Source organism: Leptonotus elevatus, chromosome 7 (assembly GCF_054856555.1).
Source record: "Leptonotus elevatus isolate MCC_2025b chromosome 7, RoL_Lele_1.0, whole genome shotgun sequence".
NCBI classification, from domain to species: Eukaryota; Metazoa; Chordata; class Actinopteri; order Syngnathiformes; family Syngnathidae; genus Leptonotus; species Leptonotus elevatus.
The window spans coordinates 17047627-17065259 of NC_141245.1; the positions used below are offsets into that span (position 1 = coordinate 17047627).

General features: G+C 41.6%; 1 protein-coding gene and 1 non-coding gene across 3 annotated transcripts in view; both read left to right on the forward strand.

Moving 5' to 3' along the window:
* Positions 1–16317, forward strand: part of dscaml1 (Down syndrome cell adhesion molecule like 1) — a 116917-nt gene extending 100600 nt beyond the window's left edge. Inside the window, exons 22-35 of one of the 2 annotated variants that reach the window (XM_086080083.1) lie at positions 1475–1628; positions 3452–3569; positions 3648–3811; positions 3907–4005; positions 4456–4644; positions 5337–5465; positions 5543–5701; positions 5795–5950; positions 7642–7672; positions 7774–7892; positions 7996–8148; positions 8345–8539; positions 9282–9590; positions 11186–16317. In XM_086080083.1, the coding sequence (XP_085936209.1) occupies positions 1475–1628; positions 3452–3569; positions 3648–3811; positions 3907–4005; positions 4456–4644; positions 5337–5465; positions 5543–5701; positions 5795–5950; positions 7642–7672; positions 7774–7892; positions 7996–8148; positions 8345–8539; positions 9282–9590; positions 11186–11751 (2541 nt within the window). In that variant the 3' untranslated portion in view covers positions 11752–16317. The remainder of the gene's footprint in view (positions 1–1474; positions 1629–3451; positions 3570–3647; positions 3812–3906; positions 4006–4455; positions 4645–5336; positions 5466–5542; positions 5702–5794; positions 5951–7641; positions 7673–7773; positions 7893–7995; positions 8149–8344; positions 8540–9281; positions 9591–11185) is intronic. The other variant, XM_086080084.1, reaches the window with a different exon arrangement.
* Positions 10352–10424, forward strand: trnam-cau (transfer RNA methionine (anticodon CAU)). The gene has a single exon. It is a non-coding gene; the product is annotated as a tRNA-Met (tRNA).
* Positions 16318–17633: the final 1316 nt, after the last annotated feature.

The following is a 17633-nucleotide window of genomic DNA, read 5'->3' on the forward strand; positions in this document are numbered from 1 at the left end:
TATCATTCACTATGTGGGCTCAAGTGTGGATTTTTTTTAATTCTGCGTGTGTGTTGTGGCTGGGCTGCTGTAGATTGGCCTAATTAGCGTATAACATGATATCGCTCACTCTTTTTCTCCATTGTCTTCATCTGTTTTCACCCTGCCTTGGGAGCCACGCCTTGCCCCCCCAACACACACACGCACACACAAACACACAGTTGAATTATGCCCCCCCCCCCCCAAAAAAAAAAACCTCAGTATACCTTCCTCAACCCTCTTTGGGTTTTTTTCGAGGGGAGACTTGAGGGCTTGTTTCACATTAAACGGATGTTCACTGAGTCCTTCACATTACTTCTGCCTCTCTAGTAAAGTGACAGTCTGACCCAGTGTTTGGAACCCCCTGGATTTTACTCACTGATTTTGTTACTCACTGATTTTGTTGCCACGACAACATTTTTCTTTTAACCGGGAACAAAAAAAACGAAAGGTTGTAAAAAAACTGCTGGTAAAATACAATATCTTCCTATTTTATAATTTAGTACCCCGGTAATTGTTTTAAAGCTTCAAGTGCATCTTTCTCAAAATATACAATAAACTTACTGTATATGCTATTAGCCTACATAAGGACCACATTCTAAGAATGGTATCATTACCAAATGTTGGATATGGTGTCAGTTGCAGCTGTGTACAACTGAAAATATCATACTGACAGCTGTTCTTATATTTTGGAGAGCAGTAAAACCATCAAGTGTGATTTTGTGCAGTTTTATTACAATAAACAAAATCCAAGCTTTTGGTTAACTGGCTAACTTTTTATCAATTATTATATTTACCTAACAATTATGAATGGTTTCTTTAAAAGTATAGTGCTGTATAGAAATTAATCCTATAGTATAACCATTTGTGTCTGGATTTCTTGCCATAGTTTGTCTCTCATCATTGTATCCACATAGTTTTTAACTGTGATGTCGTACATCGTCGGTCTGTTTTGAATTAGGGTGAAAATTTGTGTTTGCGCTCTTCTGTTCAGTGTCCATTGCCAACCATTAGGTTATACATCCCAAAAACCAAAGGGGATATGTGGAAAACTTAGCAAAGTTGTAGTCAAGGCTTCCACAGCTTTACTGTTTCGCCACTTTCAACACTTCCCATTCTTTTCCCTTGCACTTATTCGCTAACTAGCAGCTAATCCGCCAAAAGAATCGGCCAGAACCCCCCCCCCCTCCTCTTCCCCACCCCCACACCCCCATAACCTCCCTGACAACTGCTCTAACATGCAGACGGTACATACTGACTTCACTAACTGCCGATGCCGGATTAGTGTGTAGAGGCGCTAACTACTTGATATTGGAATTGCTGCTAGCTACGTCTTTGCGTAAAGGAAGAGCAGCATGTTACTATTCCAGTTATAGATTCCATTTGCGCCGTTGTACTTGGGTGACAGAATCTGTCTTACGTCCTCTCTGTGTCCTCTCCTCTCATGTCTCCTCAGATGCCCAGTGAATACGAAGCCAACCCGGAGCTCGTCTTCTACCGCATCAGTCACCTCAACCACAGGCAGCAATACTTGATCTGGGCTGCGGCCGTCACCACTGCAGGACGCGGAAACTTTAGTGACAAGGTCACCGTTGAGCCTGCCGCCAAGGGTGAGGTTCCGCTGCGGGATAGCGGGAGATGTTAGATGACTTGACTTGCCCACTGGGTTTGTGGGCGAATATAGTAGAGCAACTCTCCAGTGTGCCATTCATCAAAATATGAGCATATGACACTCAATATTATTCATTCCATCTTTCCGTTAAAGGTATAATGGGGCCTAGAGTGTTTTTTGTTTATATATATAAAAATGGTCACTTGAGATATGAACTTCATAACAAGTAGCATTGGCAGAGAGTAAACAATTCTTCAAGAAGAGGCTTCAAGCTGCTCGTCGTGGCCAAAGCATGCGCACCGGCAATCGCATAAAGGGGCCAGAAACAGAATAACACCATTTATTTCATTTCAGTGTGAAAAGTTAATGTGAAATACGTTTTTTTCTGTTACAAGTGGTCATGGTTATTTATTGGTAGAAGCCTGCCATTAAGCATCACCTCAAAGAGCTGAGCCACATTCCCGGCAAGCTTTTTCTTCACAGCACTTCCCCTTAATGTTTGTTGTGTGTTACTGCCTGTTTTCATGCAGCAAAGCAAGGTGCTCTATTGATTTCCAGGGTCAGAGGGCACCAGATAAACTGCTCCGAACTGTGGGAGGTGATTGCACGAGGTTTAGGCGAAGAGAAAATGGCATGACATGAGAAGACTTAACTAATACATCAGACAACAGGCGCTGAATTAAAAATCTGGCAAAAATAGTGGAGTTGGAATTAATAAGCATTACTGTCTGCTATGGTGCTTTTTTCTGTTTGGTTTTTGATTGGTCGGTTTTAAAGGTTGCATGTGTGTGATCGGCAGCTGTTAATGGCGGCATCTTCAGGCTTGCCCACTCGATACTTCATTCAACCGGAACATAAGTGCACTAGAGTGCTGGCGTTAAGAACCCGAGCCAGGGAAAATAAGTGGGAGGGTGACGACGAGGCCCCCGATTGGATGCACCCCCCCCCCCCTCCACTATATCCTCACAGCTCATTCTTTGGCACGTCCTGTATTATTCACATTCTGTACTTTGCCGGGAAATGTAATTTGTTAGGATTTAGCACAAGGTATCAGCCATCACATATAGTCACCACATAAATCCCAAGACATTTTTGTGCTTCCAACTAAGAGCAGTTTAAGGAAGGACCTTTTTTCAGTTACAAAATGACTGTGATGTTCTTTGCTTAGGTTGGTGTAGAAGATTACACAGCCATCTTGACCTCAAATATTTTTGGAATGAACTCAAGACATAACATCTCCGGTGTCAATAATTGGTTAAAAATTAGAATTAATTTGATCATGAAAATAAACATGTCACATATTTCACATAAACATTTTTTTTTTAATCACTCCCTCATCAACTATAAATGACATTCTGTCCTTATGGACAAATCAAATGTGACCCTTGGGCACAAACGTTTGCTCACCCCTTACAATAAGGAAGATAATAATACTGATGAGTACGATGATTTGATTTCTACAATGATTCAGAGGGTTAGATGCACTTTGTTGTCATGTTTCAGAATGGAATATGATGACATCCACCACACATATTCAAAATCATGTTACACTACATGCACCACAACTTAGACCTGCTCCGAACTGGTCTAAAGCGTAGTCTACATCCTGTCACCAAATTGTCAGGCGTGTAAAAAAAAAAAAAAAAAAAAAATGCCCTCGGAACACCTAGCATGGTGCACCGCGATCTGCCAAATTTCCAAACAAGCGTAACTAGACCTGCCCCCACAAGAAAATCAAGACGCGCCAGTTTTTACACCAAGTGCTGTGTACGAAAATAAAGCCTATAGAGTGATCACGTCTACATGTCCATATTCTATCAGCCCCTGCTAAGATCCTATCATTTGGTGGTACGGTGATCACTCCGTGGATGAAAGAGGTACGGCTGCCTTGCAACTCTGTCGGCGATCCGACACCAACCATAAAATGGACCAAAGACAGGTGAGAAACGACACAGAGTCTAATCATTGGCACTTAAATGAGAAGAATGGTGTAATGGTGGACGTTTCTCTCGGGCAGTGAGAACACGGCCATCCCCGTGTCTCTGGATGGACAGCGTCTCATCATGGCCAACGGTACACTGGTGCTGCGCACGGTCAAAGCTGAAGATTCTGGCTACTACACCTGCACGGCCACTAACACGCTGGGCTTTGACACCATCATCGTCAATCTTCTAGTGCAAGGTGGCAAACTGACAGCGTCTGCTTGTTATTATCTGACGGGGGGGAGATGGGAGAAGTTTAACGTCAACTATTAATTGCGTTTGTTTTATGTTCAGTTCCCCCAGACCAGCCTCGTCTCACTGTGTCCACCACCTCCACTTCCTCCATCACTCTGGCCTGGATACCAGGAGATAATGGCGGCAGCTCTATCAGGGGTATGCTGGTCTTTTTTCTTTTTTTTTTATATATATATAATATCAAATTTGTTGGAAAAGATCTACATAATAATGAATATGGTGAAGAACGATGAAGGTAAACAAGTGAAAATGAAATAGGCAGACATTCATGCGAATATTTACCGGAGTGGTAGGTGAAAGTTTTCTAGCTGATTTTACGTTATCTTTAAAAAAAACAAAAAACATATTGATTAGCCTCATTAGCAAAAATTCTTTGTAAGCAGTAGTATCCCACTCGAGGTTTTTCATTAACCTCTGAAAACTAGGCCGTCCTTCAAACTGAGCTTTGTTCGGGGTGATTCAGACAGACTAATACTGCCCCCTAGTGGAATGTAGATGTGCCCGTGATGAAAGCCAGAGGATGCTCAAAGCTAGTCAGCGAACGAATGTAATAGATTGATGCAATGCAATATGTTTTTGTGTGTGCAGGTTTTGTGCTGCAGTACTCTGTGGACAACACAGAGGAGTGGAAAGACGTGTTCATCAGCTCCACTGAGCGCTCCTTTAAACTGGACAACCTGCGCTGCGGCACCTGGTACAAAGTCAAGCTGGCCGCAAAGAACAGCGTTGGAGCGGGACGCATCAGCGAGATCATCGAGGCCAAAACTCACGGCCGAGGTGAGATACGCCGCAAAGAACAGAAAAACATTCATCAAGTGTGTTCTAATCAGCCATTCCTTCTGACCAACAATTAAGTTATATAGGGGGGGAAATCATCTAATCTAATCTTGATAGACTAAACTAGAAAAATAAGTCATTTGATGAAAATGAGTCATGTATAAAATGTATCTTCTGTTTTCATGATCATGTTGAACATTTTGCAAATGTTCCTGAAATTGTGGTCTACCCTGTCATTAAAGGTGACTTCCCCTTTAAGAAACCTCTGATGCAGTAGTTAACGACAGCTTAACATGTCTACACTGGCAAGAACTGCGAATTACAGTTTTTTGTAACACAAAAGAATATAAATTGCACACAATCTTGTACTACTTTAGTGTGCAATTTAAAATAAACTTTAACTCAAAATCGGACAAGGAAATGAATATTTATGAACTAAACTGTAAGTGGCTGATTTCAAACTATACATTCATGCAAATTATTTGGAAATAATATCATGAATGCACGAGTCTTGCAGTAAACAAATGCTTCCCAGTAGGACTGAACAATTATTGTAGCAATGGAGTAGAATGCAACTTTTAAATCGCAAAGGCTGCAATTTTGCCTTGAAAAAATAATTGCATATTAAATCTTGAGGGGAAAAATTATTTTTCTTGCCCTCCATAAACGCCGGTGATCATGATGATTTCCAGAGCCGCAGTTCAACAAGGACCAACCTGTGTTTACCCACATCAACTCCAGCCACGCCCGCCTCAACCTGCAGGGCTGGGCCAGTGGCGGCTGTCCAATCGGCGCCGTGACGCTCGAGTTTCGCCCCAAAGGTGAGTCACTTACATCCATGTGGGGAAAAAAAACAAAATCTGACGGAAAATGCCTCAACACGGCCGCCTTGCTTAAGGTACGTGGGCGTGGCAGAACATGCGCACCAACGCCACCAAGGACGTGTTCCTGGCCGAGCTACGTGAGGCCACCTGGTACGAGCTGAAGATGAAAGCCTGCAACAGTGCTGGCTGTGGCAATCAGAGCTCCCAGTTTGCCACGCTGGATTATAACGGCAGTGAGTTGACGGCCTGCAACATTGACGCATCGATTTTGGCCCTCAACCAATCAACTGTCTGCTTTGATGGTCATCCCTGCTTTTTATGCTCAGGCACAATTCCTCCAATTAAGTCGCCCTTGGAAAAGAACGACGACGTCAAGAAGCTGTTTTCGATCGGCTGCCCAGTGATCCTGGTCACTCTTGGCGTGGCGCTCCTCTTCATCGTTCGCAAGAAACGCAAAGAAAAGAGGCTGAAGAGACTGCGAGGTGAGATGGGACGTAAACTAGGACGTTCTAGTGTGATGAGTTGGCAGTAAGAACAAAAGCAGCCTGAAGCTTGAGCTGACTTCAAACAGATTTTGGAATCAAGTTTTACCTCTGCCAAGGAGTTGTTGTTGTTGTTGTTGTTGTTGTTGTTTTATTCTTCCGCCCACCTATTTTAAGACTCCCAAATCATAAAATCTTTTTTTTTGTTACTGGAGGAAACTTCAGATCTGATTGATTTAAAATGCTGGGTGAGAGGCTCACGTATGAGCCTGCAACTTCAATTTAACATGAAATGTCCCTTTGAACATGTGAAGAACCTTATGCGCCATCCATAGAATAGGTTCCGTTTGCTTGTTGCAACTCTCTCCAAATTAATTTTAATTGATGTCTCTTTTCAACTATAAATCTGGTAATATATGTATTAAACTACTCAAAATATGAATTGGCCCCTCACATGCGACGTTATTGCTTTTTTCCCCCCTCCATTGTTGTTTCATTTAAATAACAGTGCTGAAAGTAACAAGAGGGAGTTTTTAGTGCTGTATAGAATTACCAAATATGTGAAAAATAAGCCACATTGCATTTATGCTAATAGCATGTTGACAATTATTGTTGAAATACCATATATACACAAAAATAATGGGGAATGAGGAATAATATTACTTTTTTTTTCCAGAGGGGTTAATGTGTGAGGATAACAGGACTGAGTGGAGACCCAGTGACAGCGTGAATAGTTTTTTGCTTTGTTTTTTAGGTTGGGATAAATACATATGTAAAAATAATAAAAATTGAAGCCCATACGTGTCCCACTGAAGGGCTGAATGCTAATGTGTGTTGATTTCACGTCAGGGTTCGTTAAAGGTAGCAGCATTTCCTAAACGTTCTCCTTTACATGTTCGGAATTTCCTTGCGACAAGAACAATTTAAAGAACTGTTAAGACTGTTTCGTGAACATTAAGGAAACGCTGCAACCTTGAATGAACCCTGAGGAATCCTGACATGAAATCAACATTCGCTAGCATCGCAAACAATTATCCCTCAGTGGCATACAGGCTTTCAGAACTTAAGTTATTAAATTATTATAGTTCATGGTAATGTCTAATTTTAGAACACTGGGATTGGCAACAATTGTCCACTGTTAAATAAATATTTGCAGCCAGATCAGTGCTTCTCAATTATTTTTTTGTACAACACCCCAGGAAGAAGAAAATGTTCCGCGCCCCTCCAACTCTCCACCGAGACTATAAATAGTATAATTTGTCTGTAAAATTGTTTTAAGTACACCTCTGCAGAGGAGCTAATACTCCTTGCGCACTCTTTGACAATTAGAGCGCCACTGACACCTACTGTATTGGAGGTGCAATTACACATTATTATAGTACCCCCCCCCCCCCCAAAAAAAACATATTTTCTGAGGTCACATAATACATCCATCCCTTATTTTATTGTATTTGTCCTCATTAAGATCACGAGTGATCTTGAGCCAATCCGAGCTCACTTTGACCCTGGACTGGTAATCAGTCAATCTCGATATAGAAAAAAAAAGAAAAGAAAAAAAAAGACGCCTGCAAAATGATTATAAGTCACTGTATTGTTCTTTTGTTAAACGTTGCAGTGGTCTCATTCCAGTAAGAAAAAAATCTCATATTTGTATAACTGGGAAAAAAAAATCTCATATCTTCTTTTTCTAGATGCCAAAAGCCTGGCAGAGATGCTGATCAGGTAAGGTGCATCTTCTACTCTTGTAGCCTCCAAAACACGCATAACCTGAACGTTTGGTCCAATTCCAACACTGTGAATGTTTGTCCGCGTGTGTGGAGCAGCAAAAACAACCGAAGCTTTGACACCCCAGTGAAGGGGCCGCCTCAGGGCCCGCGTTTGCACATCGACATCCCGAGAGTGCAGCTGCTGATCGAAGACAAAGAGGGCATCAAGCAGATCGGTGAGAGGAAAGGCAGAAAGAAACAGAGTGTTGTTGTCCTCGCATCTGTGGAATAATAAACACAGGACTCGCTTATCTGAGCTGTTTCCTGCCTTTCGGACAGGCGAGGACAAGGCCACCATACCTGTGACGGACACGGAGTTCAATCAGACCGGGAACCCGCAAAGCTTTTGCGCAGGTGTGTCCGTTCACCACCCTGCTCTCATCCAGAACACTGGTCCTTTGATTGACATGTCAGACATCAGACCAGGAACCAGTAAGTGATCCTTCTCCTCGTTGGGCCTTCTCACCATCTGAGACAAACTTGAACTAACTGAAGCACTGAGCGATTATGCAAGTGTCGATATGACCCACATGTCTTCCTGGTTTGTTGAACCCCACTCGTTGTGTCTTAAGTGTCTTTGGCCAACGTTTGTCGCTGGCTTGAAACGCCCTCTACGTTCCTTCGCCAGATCCGGTTTCGAGGAAGAGCGTCAAATCCGCCCACAGCATCAGGAACCGCTACTCCAGTCAGTGGACTCTGACAAAGTGTCAGGCTTCCACGCCGGCCCGCGTTCTGGCCTCCGACTGGCGCACGGTCAGCTCGCAGCACGGCATCACCGTCACTGAGAGCGATAGCTACAGCGCCAGCCTCTCGCAGGACACAGGTAGGCACATGGCAGCCACTGCACGCCACCGTCTCTGTCACATTATGGATTCGGCTGTCGAGTGAAATTTCACTAAAATGCACAATCATTTTTGCAAGTGGACTTAATTTGGCCTATTAAAAAATCCCGGGTTGTTTTTCTGACCGACTTGCTGGGTTGGTGTGGATTTTGAGCAGATTGGGTTAATCAATGTTGGGTTAATCACTTTGACCTAGTTAGATTGGGTTAAAGAGGAAGTCAACCTTGAACATTTCTTTACAATAATATGTTATATGTGACCTCACTACCAAAAACCAGCCATTTTTATCCATTTTAAGGGGTCGGCCATTTTGCCTCTCGCTGTCAACTGAAGATTGCATCACAGTTGCTTAGGGCTTAGGCAACAACCAATCATAGCTCACCTGTTATCTGAAGCTGCGTTGTGATTGGTTGTTACCAAGACTTGAGTCCTGAGCAACATTGATGTCATCTTCAGTGGACAGCAAGTGGCAAAATGGCCGCCTCCTGAGATGAATAAAAACGGCTGGATTTTGCTGCTTAACTCATATTCCACTAACGCAATATTAAACAGAATACCATATGTAGACTAGTGGGGCTACATAGAACATATTATTGTCAAAACTAATTTTGGGTTGACTTCCCCTTTCAAGATTGTATTTGAAGAGCTGAAAATGGCTGCCACTTTGGACACACTAAGGAGGGAAAAAAAACATGTGACGCTGAAGTGACTTCCTCTCCGCAGATAAGGGTCGTAACAGCATGGTGTCGACGGAGAGCGCCTCGTCCACCTACGAGGAGTTGGCCAGGGCGTACGAGCACGCCAAGCTGGAGGAGCACCTGCAGCACGCCAAATTCGAGATCACCGAGTGCTTCATCTCCGACAGCTCGTCCGACCAGATGACCACGGGCACCAACGACAACGCAGACAGCATGACATCCATGAGCACGCCCTCGGAGCCCGGCATCTGCCGCTTCACCGCCTCGCCGCCCAAGCCCCAGGACTATGATCGCGGCAAGAATGTAGCTGTGCCCATCCCGCACCGCGCCAAGAGTAAGTATTGTTCTTTAAAAAATCAAATCAAATCTATGAAAAATGGAATTACGTTGATGCCTTAATTTTTAGTGACCTAACTTAAAATTGTATAAACGAGCACTGCGTGCACGGTGGCAGCAAACTCAACTCACTTCACCTCACAAGCTGTAGCTTGGCAAATTGTGAACAATTCTTCATAAAAGAGGTTTCAAGCTCTTTATTGCCACCACTAGTTAAAGATAACTATCAAACTAAAAACTAAACAATGATGAATTAAAATTGTGCATTTAAAACAGGCACCACTAACTTTGCCTTAGGAAAGGCCATTAGCTTAACGCTAACACCCAATGCAAAACAGCCTAGACACTAGACAGGCTAACGAGTTTAAGCAACGGAGAGTTGAACATAAATGGTGCAAACTTCATTTGCGTCTTTATTTGCATGCATTTGATTAAATTTATGCACGTGGTCACAAAATAAATTAAACACGTAAGACAAGGCACCACTTTCGTTGAGCAAGGTACAAGATGCCTACATGCTCTGGTGTAAAGCATGACATGTCTAACACTGTCATGTCTTGACACTCAGCATTATGGGTTGGAATTGGGGGGTTAGATTACCGCTGCGCTGCACACCGCCCCATCAGGGGATGGGTCAAATGCGGAGAACAAATTTTGCCCCATTCTCATTCCCTAATCTTAAACTGTACGGCACTTCCATCTGCTGGTAAGAACTGTAATTTCTGGTTTGATAGTAGTTTTTCTATTGCCATCATGCAGGCCTCGTTGGCGCAGTAGGCAGCGCGTCAGTCTCATAATCTGAAGGTCGTGAGTTCGAGCCTCACACGGGGCAACTGTATTTTAGATGCCCTGAAAAACGTAAATGTAGTTGCTGACGACTGTGTTGTTTTTAAACTGTTATTTTTCAAACTGTAATAGCAGATATTGTAGCATTTAATGTTCAGGATAATCTGAGAATAAAATGTGATTGAAGGGACGGATTTTTATTTGCTTTTATTTTTCAGTTTTAAACTATTTTATAAATTACACCATTGTTGAACCTGTTTACTTTTGGCCATGGGGAATGTAAGAGGTTCTTGGAACTAAATTGACAAAGCATTCAACAACCAAAACTTTTACTGAGCGTACAGTAATATAAATAAAATACGTTGCCTGCAAACAAAGTTAACCTTTGTACCTGAAAATTCTGCATAAATTGTATCGCAAGTTAGATTCATGCCAGTTTAATAAAAAGTAAAGTAAAATTCAGGATGGGAGAGGAATGAGACATTGACAGTAAAACGAGGTTGACACTTCCTGTTTTCTTTTCTTCTTACACAGTAATGTACCCCATCTAGTGGTTGAAAGTGGAATTACAAAATTGCAAAATAAAGAACAAAATGAAATAAATAACGAGACAAAAAAATAATAATCTGTGGATTAGCGGGACTGAAAAACCCGGAACCCGTGATGGAAGGGAATTTCCTGTATTTGTGTTTTATGTTTATTTGATTTATGTACACCGTTTTGCTTCAGCTGCAGTTATTTTGAAGTGCTCTTGCTGAGTTCAATAAACCAAGATTATGTTTGTTTTTGCTTGACTTCACCTTGCAGGTGACTACTGCAACATCCCCCTCTACATGAAGTCAGACCCTTTCTTCCGAAAGCAGTCCGAGCACCATGACCCCTGTCCAGTGGTTCCCCCCCGCGAAGCCTCCATCCGCGGCCTGGCCCAGCGGGCGTACCACACCCAGGGCCGTCACATGACTATGGACTCTGCAAAGCAGCAGGCCCTCGTCATGGGCCACTCTGGCCTTTCCAGCCTCACCTCCTCCGGGGCGTCTGCCGGAGGAGCCACTGGAGGCGGCGGAGGCATGTCCGCCAGCTCCAGCAGCTCCACGCTCCCCCAGAGGACTCTCACCATGCCGGGCTCCTCGGCCACGGGGGCCCAGAGCGCGGCCGCTGCGGCGGCAGCCACCGCGGCCGCCGCCGGGGCGTCATCATCCTCCGGTGGGGCTGTGGGAGCTACGGGAGGCACGCCCGGTGGTGCCTCCTCATCCACCAAGATGGGAGGTTCCAGAGACTCTCTTTTGGAGAGCAGCTCGTCAGGCTTAGGCAGACTACAGAAGCAGAGGGATGGGGGCGCGGGGGCGTACTCCAAGTCGTACACGCTGGTGTAGCGTGACATCGTGGCGGCTAACTACAAAAAAAGATTAGCGGTCAAATGCGGGGTAAGGAAAACACCGACGCCCGGCTCCTCACCCGTGGGTGCCTGCGTTGTGCCAGCAGGCCGTAGGAGGCTGCTCGGGCTCCCATCGGCACTGCAGTAAGGAGGAGTTAGTGGGGTCTCTACAGCACAGGGGGTTGCCTTTCTTTCTTTCCTGATTGGTTTTTCTCCCCCATCTCTCTTACGCCACCTCTTGCCAAAATATGATTTACCAGTCCACTTTGAACCCCACTCATCCAACGTATGCACAAAATCTTCTCCACGGGCTGAAAGAGGTCGGTTGCTTGAATTTCACGCTGGTTATGTTTGAGGCGCAAAGGAGCTCATATCACGGCATTGTGCCACGGCAGGATGATTTTAGCGTATGCATTAGCCACCCGACTCGGTGGCGTTTGCTCCATGAAATGTTTTTTTGTGGAATTTACAAGAAACATGCCAGTGAGGGAGTACCGCTACTCATTTCTGGCGATGGGGAATATAATCTCATGTGCGGATTCTCTAGCCTGTGTGTGTGCGTGTGTGTGTGGGTGTATATGTGTAAATATATACAGTATATGTACACGTGTGGCAGGCACACAACAACGGTGGACCTTTTTCAAAAGTCAATCTGTATGCTGAGCGTCCAAACACTAAAGCCCACTGTCCATTTTGTACTTATAAAGCTGCATTTTGAATTTATTTTTTAATGGTAGTATTGTTTGTAATTGAAAGAAAGGCAACGGGTAACAGGTAACTCTTACGGTTCATCGAGGTGCCACAATCATTCCACAAGGAATCTTTTCTTTAAAGTCCCCCCCGGCATCATATCCACTGTGATTAGCAAACATGTAGAGGTGCATAATGAGAGAAATTGCCACTTCACAAGTTGATATTGATGTTGAGGTTCAAAGCAGACGGATGGGCTGTGTTCCCAAATCACTCCATAGCCACCTATTTAGTGAGCTCACCATTTTGTAGTGCTATGTCAAATGTGTAGTGAGCATATTACCCCGTTTACCACATTCACTGAGCCGAGGCACAAATTTTACATTGGAAAAAAAGCACCATGGCACACCACTGAGCGAGATTGTGAGAAAAAGTTGTGATGTTATGTCATGCAAATTCTTTTCAAACAATATTGAATTGAATACATGATAAAGACAAGATATGTAATGTTCAAACGGATTAACTTGATTTTAAAATATATATATCCATTCATTTTAAATGTGATGACTGCAAAACGTTCCAAAAAAAGCTGGAACAGGGTTATGTTTAGCCCTGTCTTACTGTACATCACCTTTACATTAAACAACACTCAGTAAGCGTTTAGAAACTTTAATCCACTAACTGTTGAAGCTGTGCTAGTGGAATTCTTTCCAATTCTTGCTTCAGCGATCCAGAGTCTCTGTTTTTCGTATTTTGCGCCTTAAAATGGACAGGTCTGGACTGCTGGCAGGCCAGTCTAGTGCTCACACTCTTTGACTACAAAGCTGCGCCACAGAATGTGGCTTGACATTGTCTTGCGGAAATAAGCAAGGACATATCCCACAAATGTGTTAGCTGTAGCACAAAATATATTTAAAGTACGTCTAACATTTTTCATTTGACTAATGAGTGTATTTGATAGCCCCCCCTAAACTGTAACGATAATAAAATAATAATATAATTGCCCATAGATGCCACAAAATATTAGCAAATTTATATTGATGGCAATGGCACCAAAGCAATACTTTGGCTTTTAAGCGAATAATGGAGGTGAAATCGTTCAATATGTGGAGGAACAATATAGTGATTAGGGAGCAGCGTCGGAGTGTTGGGTTAGTGAACAAAAAAGAGCAAGATGACGCTACGGTGTGTTGAGAATAGCTTTATGCATGGTGCTGTATCTCTTTATTTAAATGGCATTTTATTTCTTCGCCATTTACTCTCCCAAAGCATAATCCCACAACAAAGAATCAATTCCAAATAAAAAATTTAAAAAAGTTAAAAAATAGAGTTGCTCCAAATGTTTCGCAATGATCGAACGTAACAAACATCTGGGCTCTCGCAATAGATAAAGATATATATATATATATATATATATATATATATATGTTTGTTTAAAAAAAAATGTACATATATATATTTCTATTCAAATATATAACAAATATATGACTATTGAGAAAAAATAACTATTAAAGCCGTTCTAATTGAAAATATATTAGAAAAGATCACAAGACAATCGCTCCGAAAGAGAAAAGAAAGATGTGACAAAGAGGCGAGTGACGTTAACGGGTAGCACAAGCTGACCGGCCAGCCGGGAGGGAGCGAGTGAAAGATGATGAGGCGCCGTCATCTTCCGCTGGTCCTCGTGATTCAGGCTGCACGTGGACGCCGCTTGGAAAATAAAGTACAGTTAAGTCGTGGTGTGAGGTTGTGTTGCTAGGTAGAAAACAAACAGTGTGCGGTGTGCTTGGTGTTGAAAAAGAAAGATAAAGAGTCAAAACAAGAGCAGAGCATGCTGTGGATGGGAAAAGTCTACACACCCCTGTTCAAATGCCAGGTTTTGTGATAAAAAATGATACCAAAATAAATCAGTTTTAAGATTTTTTCCATCATTCATGTGACCTGTAACCTCTTGAGGGGAAATAATGTGGCTGCACAAGTGTGCAAACTTGGAGTCAGGACTCACCTCCCAACATTTAAAAAGTGCCTCTGATCACCCCAAATAAAGTTCAGATGTTCTAGTAGGCTTTTCCTAACAGTTGTCTTTTCTTCATGTGGCACTGCTTGTGTTTCCCTCTACCATGACTGAGGCCTCACTGCTTCTTTTGAAGCAAAATTGTAAATGTATAGTGTTGTTTTTGCGCCAATCATACCTTCTTGAATTATGAGCATAAAATGCAACATCAGCATCTGCTACCTTCTGGCTGTTGTATGATCAGGAAGTAGAATCAAATTGCTGTTATTTTCAGGCAATTTTAAAGAAAAATGCAATATTGCGAAACATAGGCCTTTCTTTAAAATTATCTTAGTTTGTTTTTTTAGTACTCGTACTGGAACATCCCTAACCATAGCACATTTTTCCACATGTATTTAAGAGCTTTTACTATGGTCCAATTTAATATCAGTTAGTGTGTTAGTACAAAAAATAAAATAAAATAAAGTCAAGAAAATCTACAAAATCAGCTCAACTTTATTTGGTGTTAATCAGAGGCACTTTAAATGGTGGCAGGTGTGCACTGACTGAGATTGGCGAATTCTAAACATGGCCACAACCCCAGATATGAGGGTGTGCACACTTATGCAACCACCTTATCTCACTTGATAATTTGTACTTCCCTCCTCGAAAATATATATTTTATGCTTGTAGGTCACGTTTTTTCTTTTCTTTTTTAAATCTTGGTCTCTTTTTGTATATCACAAAAACCTGGCATTGCAACAGGGGTGTGTAGACTTTTGATATCCACTGTAAAGTAAGTGAGTGAGCCTGTTGTAATTGAATTGTAAGGTGTTCGCCTGGCTTGATGCCATCACACCCAACGAGACGACATTCTGCATCACTTTGGCCTTTACGTTTTCACTTCTGCACGTATGTTTCGCGGAAATCAACCCCGTCTACGTTCTGTCAACGATGTTGGATGGAGTAACTCAACACGACCGGTCAAGTTGCCAGTTTGCTCAAAGTAATCAATCTCTCATGGAAAAATCGACCCTCTTAGACTCTAATTGAATTTGAAGTTAGCCTTATGACATGTACCTCTAATAGTTTTAGTGACAAATTAAGGACAATTATTCGTTTGGTTTGAAAAATGTGAAACATTTTGGAGTTGAAAACGTGAATAATGCCGCGATAGAAGTGATAAGTCTTGACAGGTTCAATTGTCATGTGACATGTCACAGGGTGGATTTTTCCCCTACATGTTTTGTCATCAGCTCAACCAATCAGAACCCCTCTTCTTCCCACTGCTATAGATGTACATCATGTCTATTTCATCAATAGAAACCCTGTGTACATAGGAAAGTGTTTTTGTATAAATGAGTACTATTTTCAACATCTTCACTAGATACCAGGGCACAATGTAAACTTTAAATTGAAGTTATTGTAATGAAGCAAGAGGACTTAATGAAAAAGTATTTAAAAAAAAACCTCACACACACATATAGGATTATACAGAAATTGCTTTATCTTGATTTAATGAAACACGTCAGGGTGGACCATGCACAATTCAAATATGATTTCTTCTTTTACAGGACGTGTTGGTTGCGTTGTCTCCTTTGCTTTGATTTTGTTGAAGTTTGAATCCCGCTTGAGGACAGAAGCATTTGCATGTTGTGAACATTCTGCCGGTTGCCATGTGGCAAATGCTGAAACGAGGGGTCATGAAAACTCTTTGAGAAAGGCAGCGCTTGTTCCTTCATTCCAGTTTTGCGGGCAAACGTTTGCTTCGATTTGCAATTGCTTGTGTTGAACTCGACATTTTCTTTTTTTATGAAAATAAAAGCAGGAAAAAAATACTCAACACCTTGTGCAATAAAGCTATCTTTTTATGAACTGTGATGATATGAGTACTTTTTCACATTCATGCTGTGATTTACCTGAGGGCTTGTCATCACAATTTACAGGACATTTAAGTCAAGAAATTTGGGAACATACGGAGTTTAAAATTTATATTATTTACTTTTTAGTTCAAGAATGAAAATATTTGTTTTAATTAATTATTATTATTATTTTTAAGATCTCAAAATGGGATAAATGTAACATATTTCCTATGATGCATTACGTTCAGGCTAAAAATCCAACTCAACTAAATGAATATTGTTTGTTTAAGTTCTGCATGTTATAAATCAAGCATCACCAATGTTCCCAGAAAATCACAATGCCTCTATACTGGTGAGATATTTTTATAACGAGCAGCTCATCATATGGTCCTTGTGGGCTGCCTGGTGCCCACGGGTCAATCATGGCAAAGTTACAAATGACTAGGAGTTAGGAGAGAACTACATATGTAATATACTACAACAAGAATAAAATGGGTTTATTAAATTGCATTTTATTAATAGACAGTCAGATTTTTAGGAGGGGGTGGCGGGTGTTCTAGAAAAAGGGAGTAATCATTGATTTTTTTGAAGAAAACAACATTTTCACTGCATCTAATAATAATTGATAATTGATGCATTGTATTATTATATATAATTTTATATTATGCTCTTTATTGAATTTATTTAATTAAAAATGACTCACTAATTGAGTCATTAAACAACATACAAGGAGATATTATATAATATCTCATGAAAGTATGACGGCGGTTCTCATTACAGTCCATCGGTGACGGTAATGTATGGAGGTAAATTTGGTGCAAAACTAACTTGTGCAAAAAATTTGTACCTGTAGAAAAAAGTCTAAATTTGTATCTGTAAAAGTCGTGATTTGTATCTGTAAAAAAAATGTGTGCCTGTAAAAAAAAAATTTGTGTCTGTAAAAGAAATTTGTACCTGTAAAAAAAAAATGTGTATGTGTAAAACAAATTTGTATCTGTAAAAACAAATTTGTACCTGTAAAAGTCATGATTTGTATCTGTACAAAAAAAAAATCGTACCTGTATTAAAAGTATAAATTTGTATCTGTAAAAGTTGCGATTTGTACCTGTAGAAATGACAACTTGTAGTCAAAGAAGTCGCCACTAGGAGTCACAAGTGGTTTTTCTGCTGCTGTTCAGTGACGTGAGTTTTGCCCCATTTCTCGCGCTACAAATGGAGCAAAACTAATTTGTACTTGTAGAGCGCCGTGATTTGTACTTGTAAAGAAGGGGGCGGGCTCTGGTGAATGAAGGGTTGTTTTGACCAATCAAGTGAGAAGGATTTGAGCGGATTGGA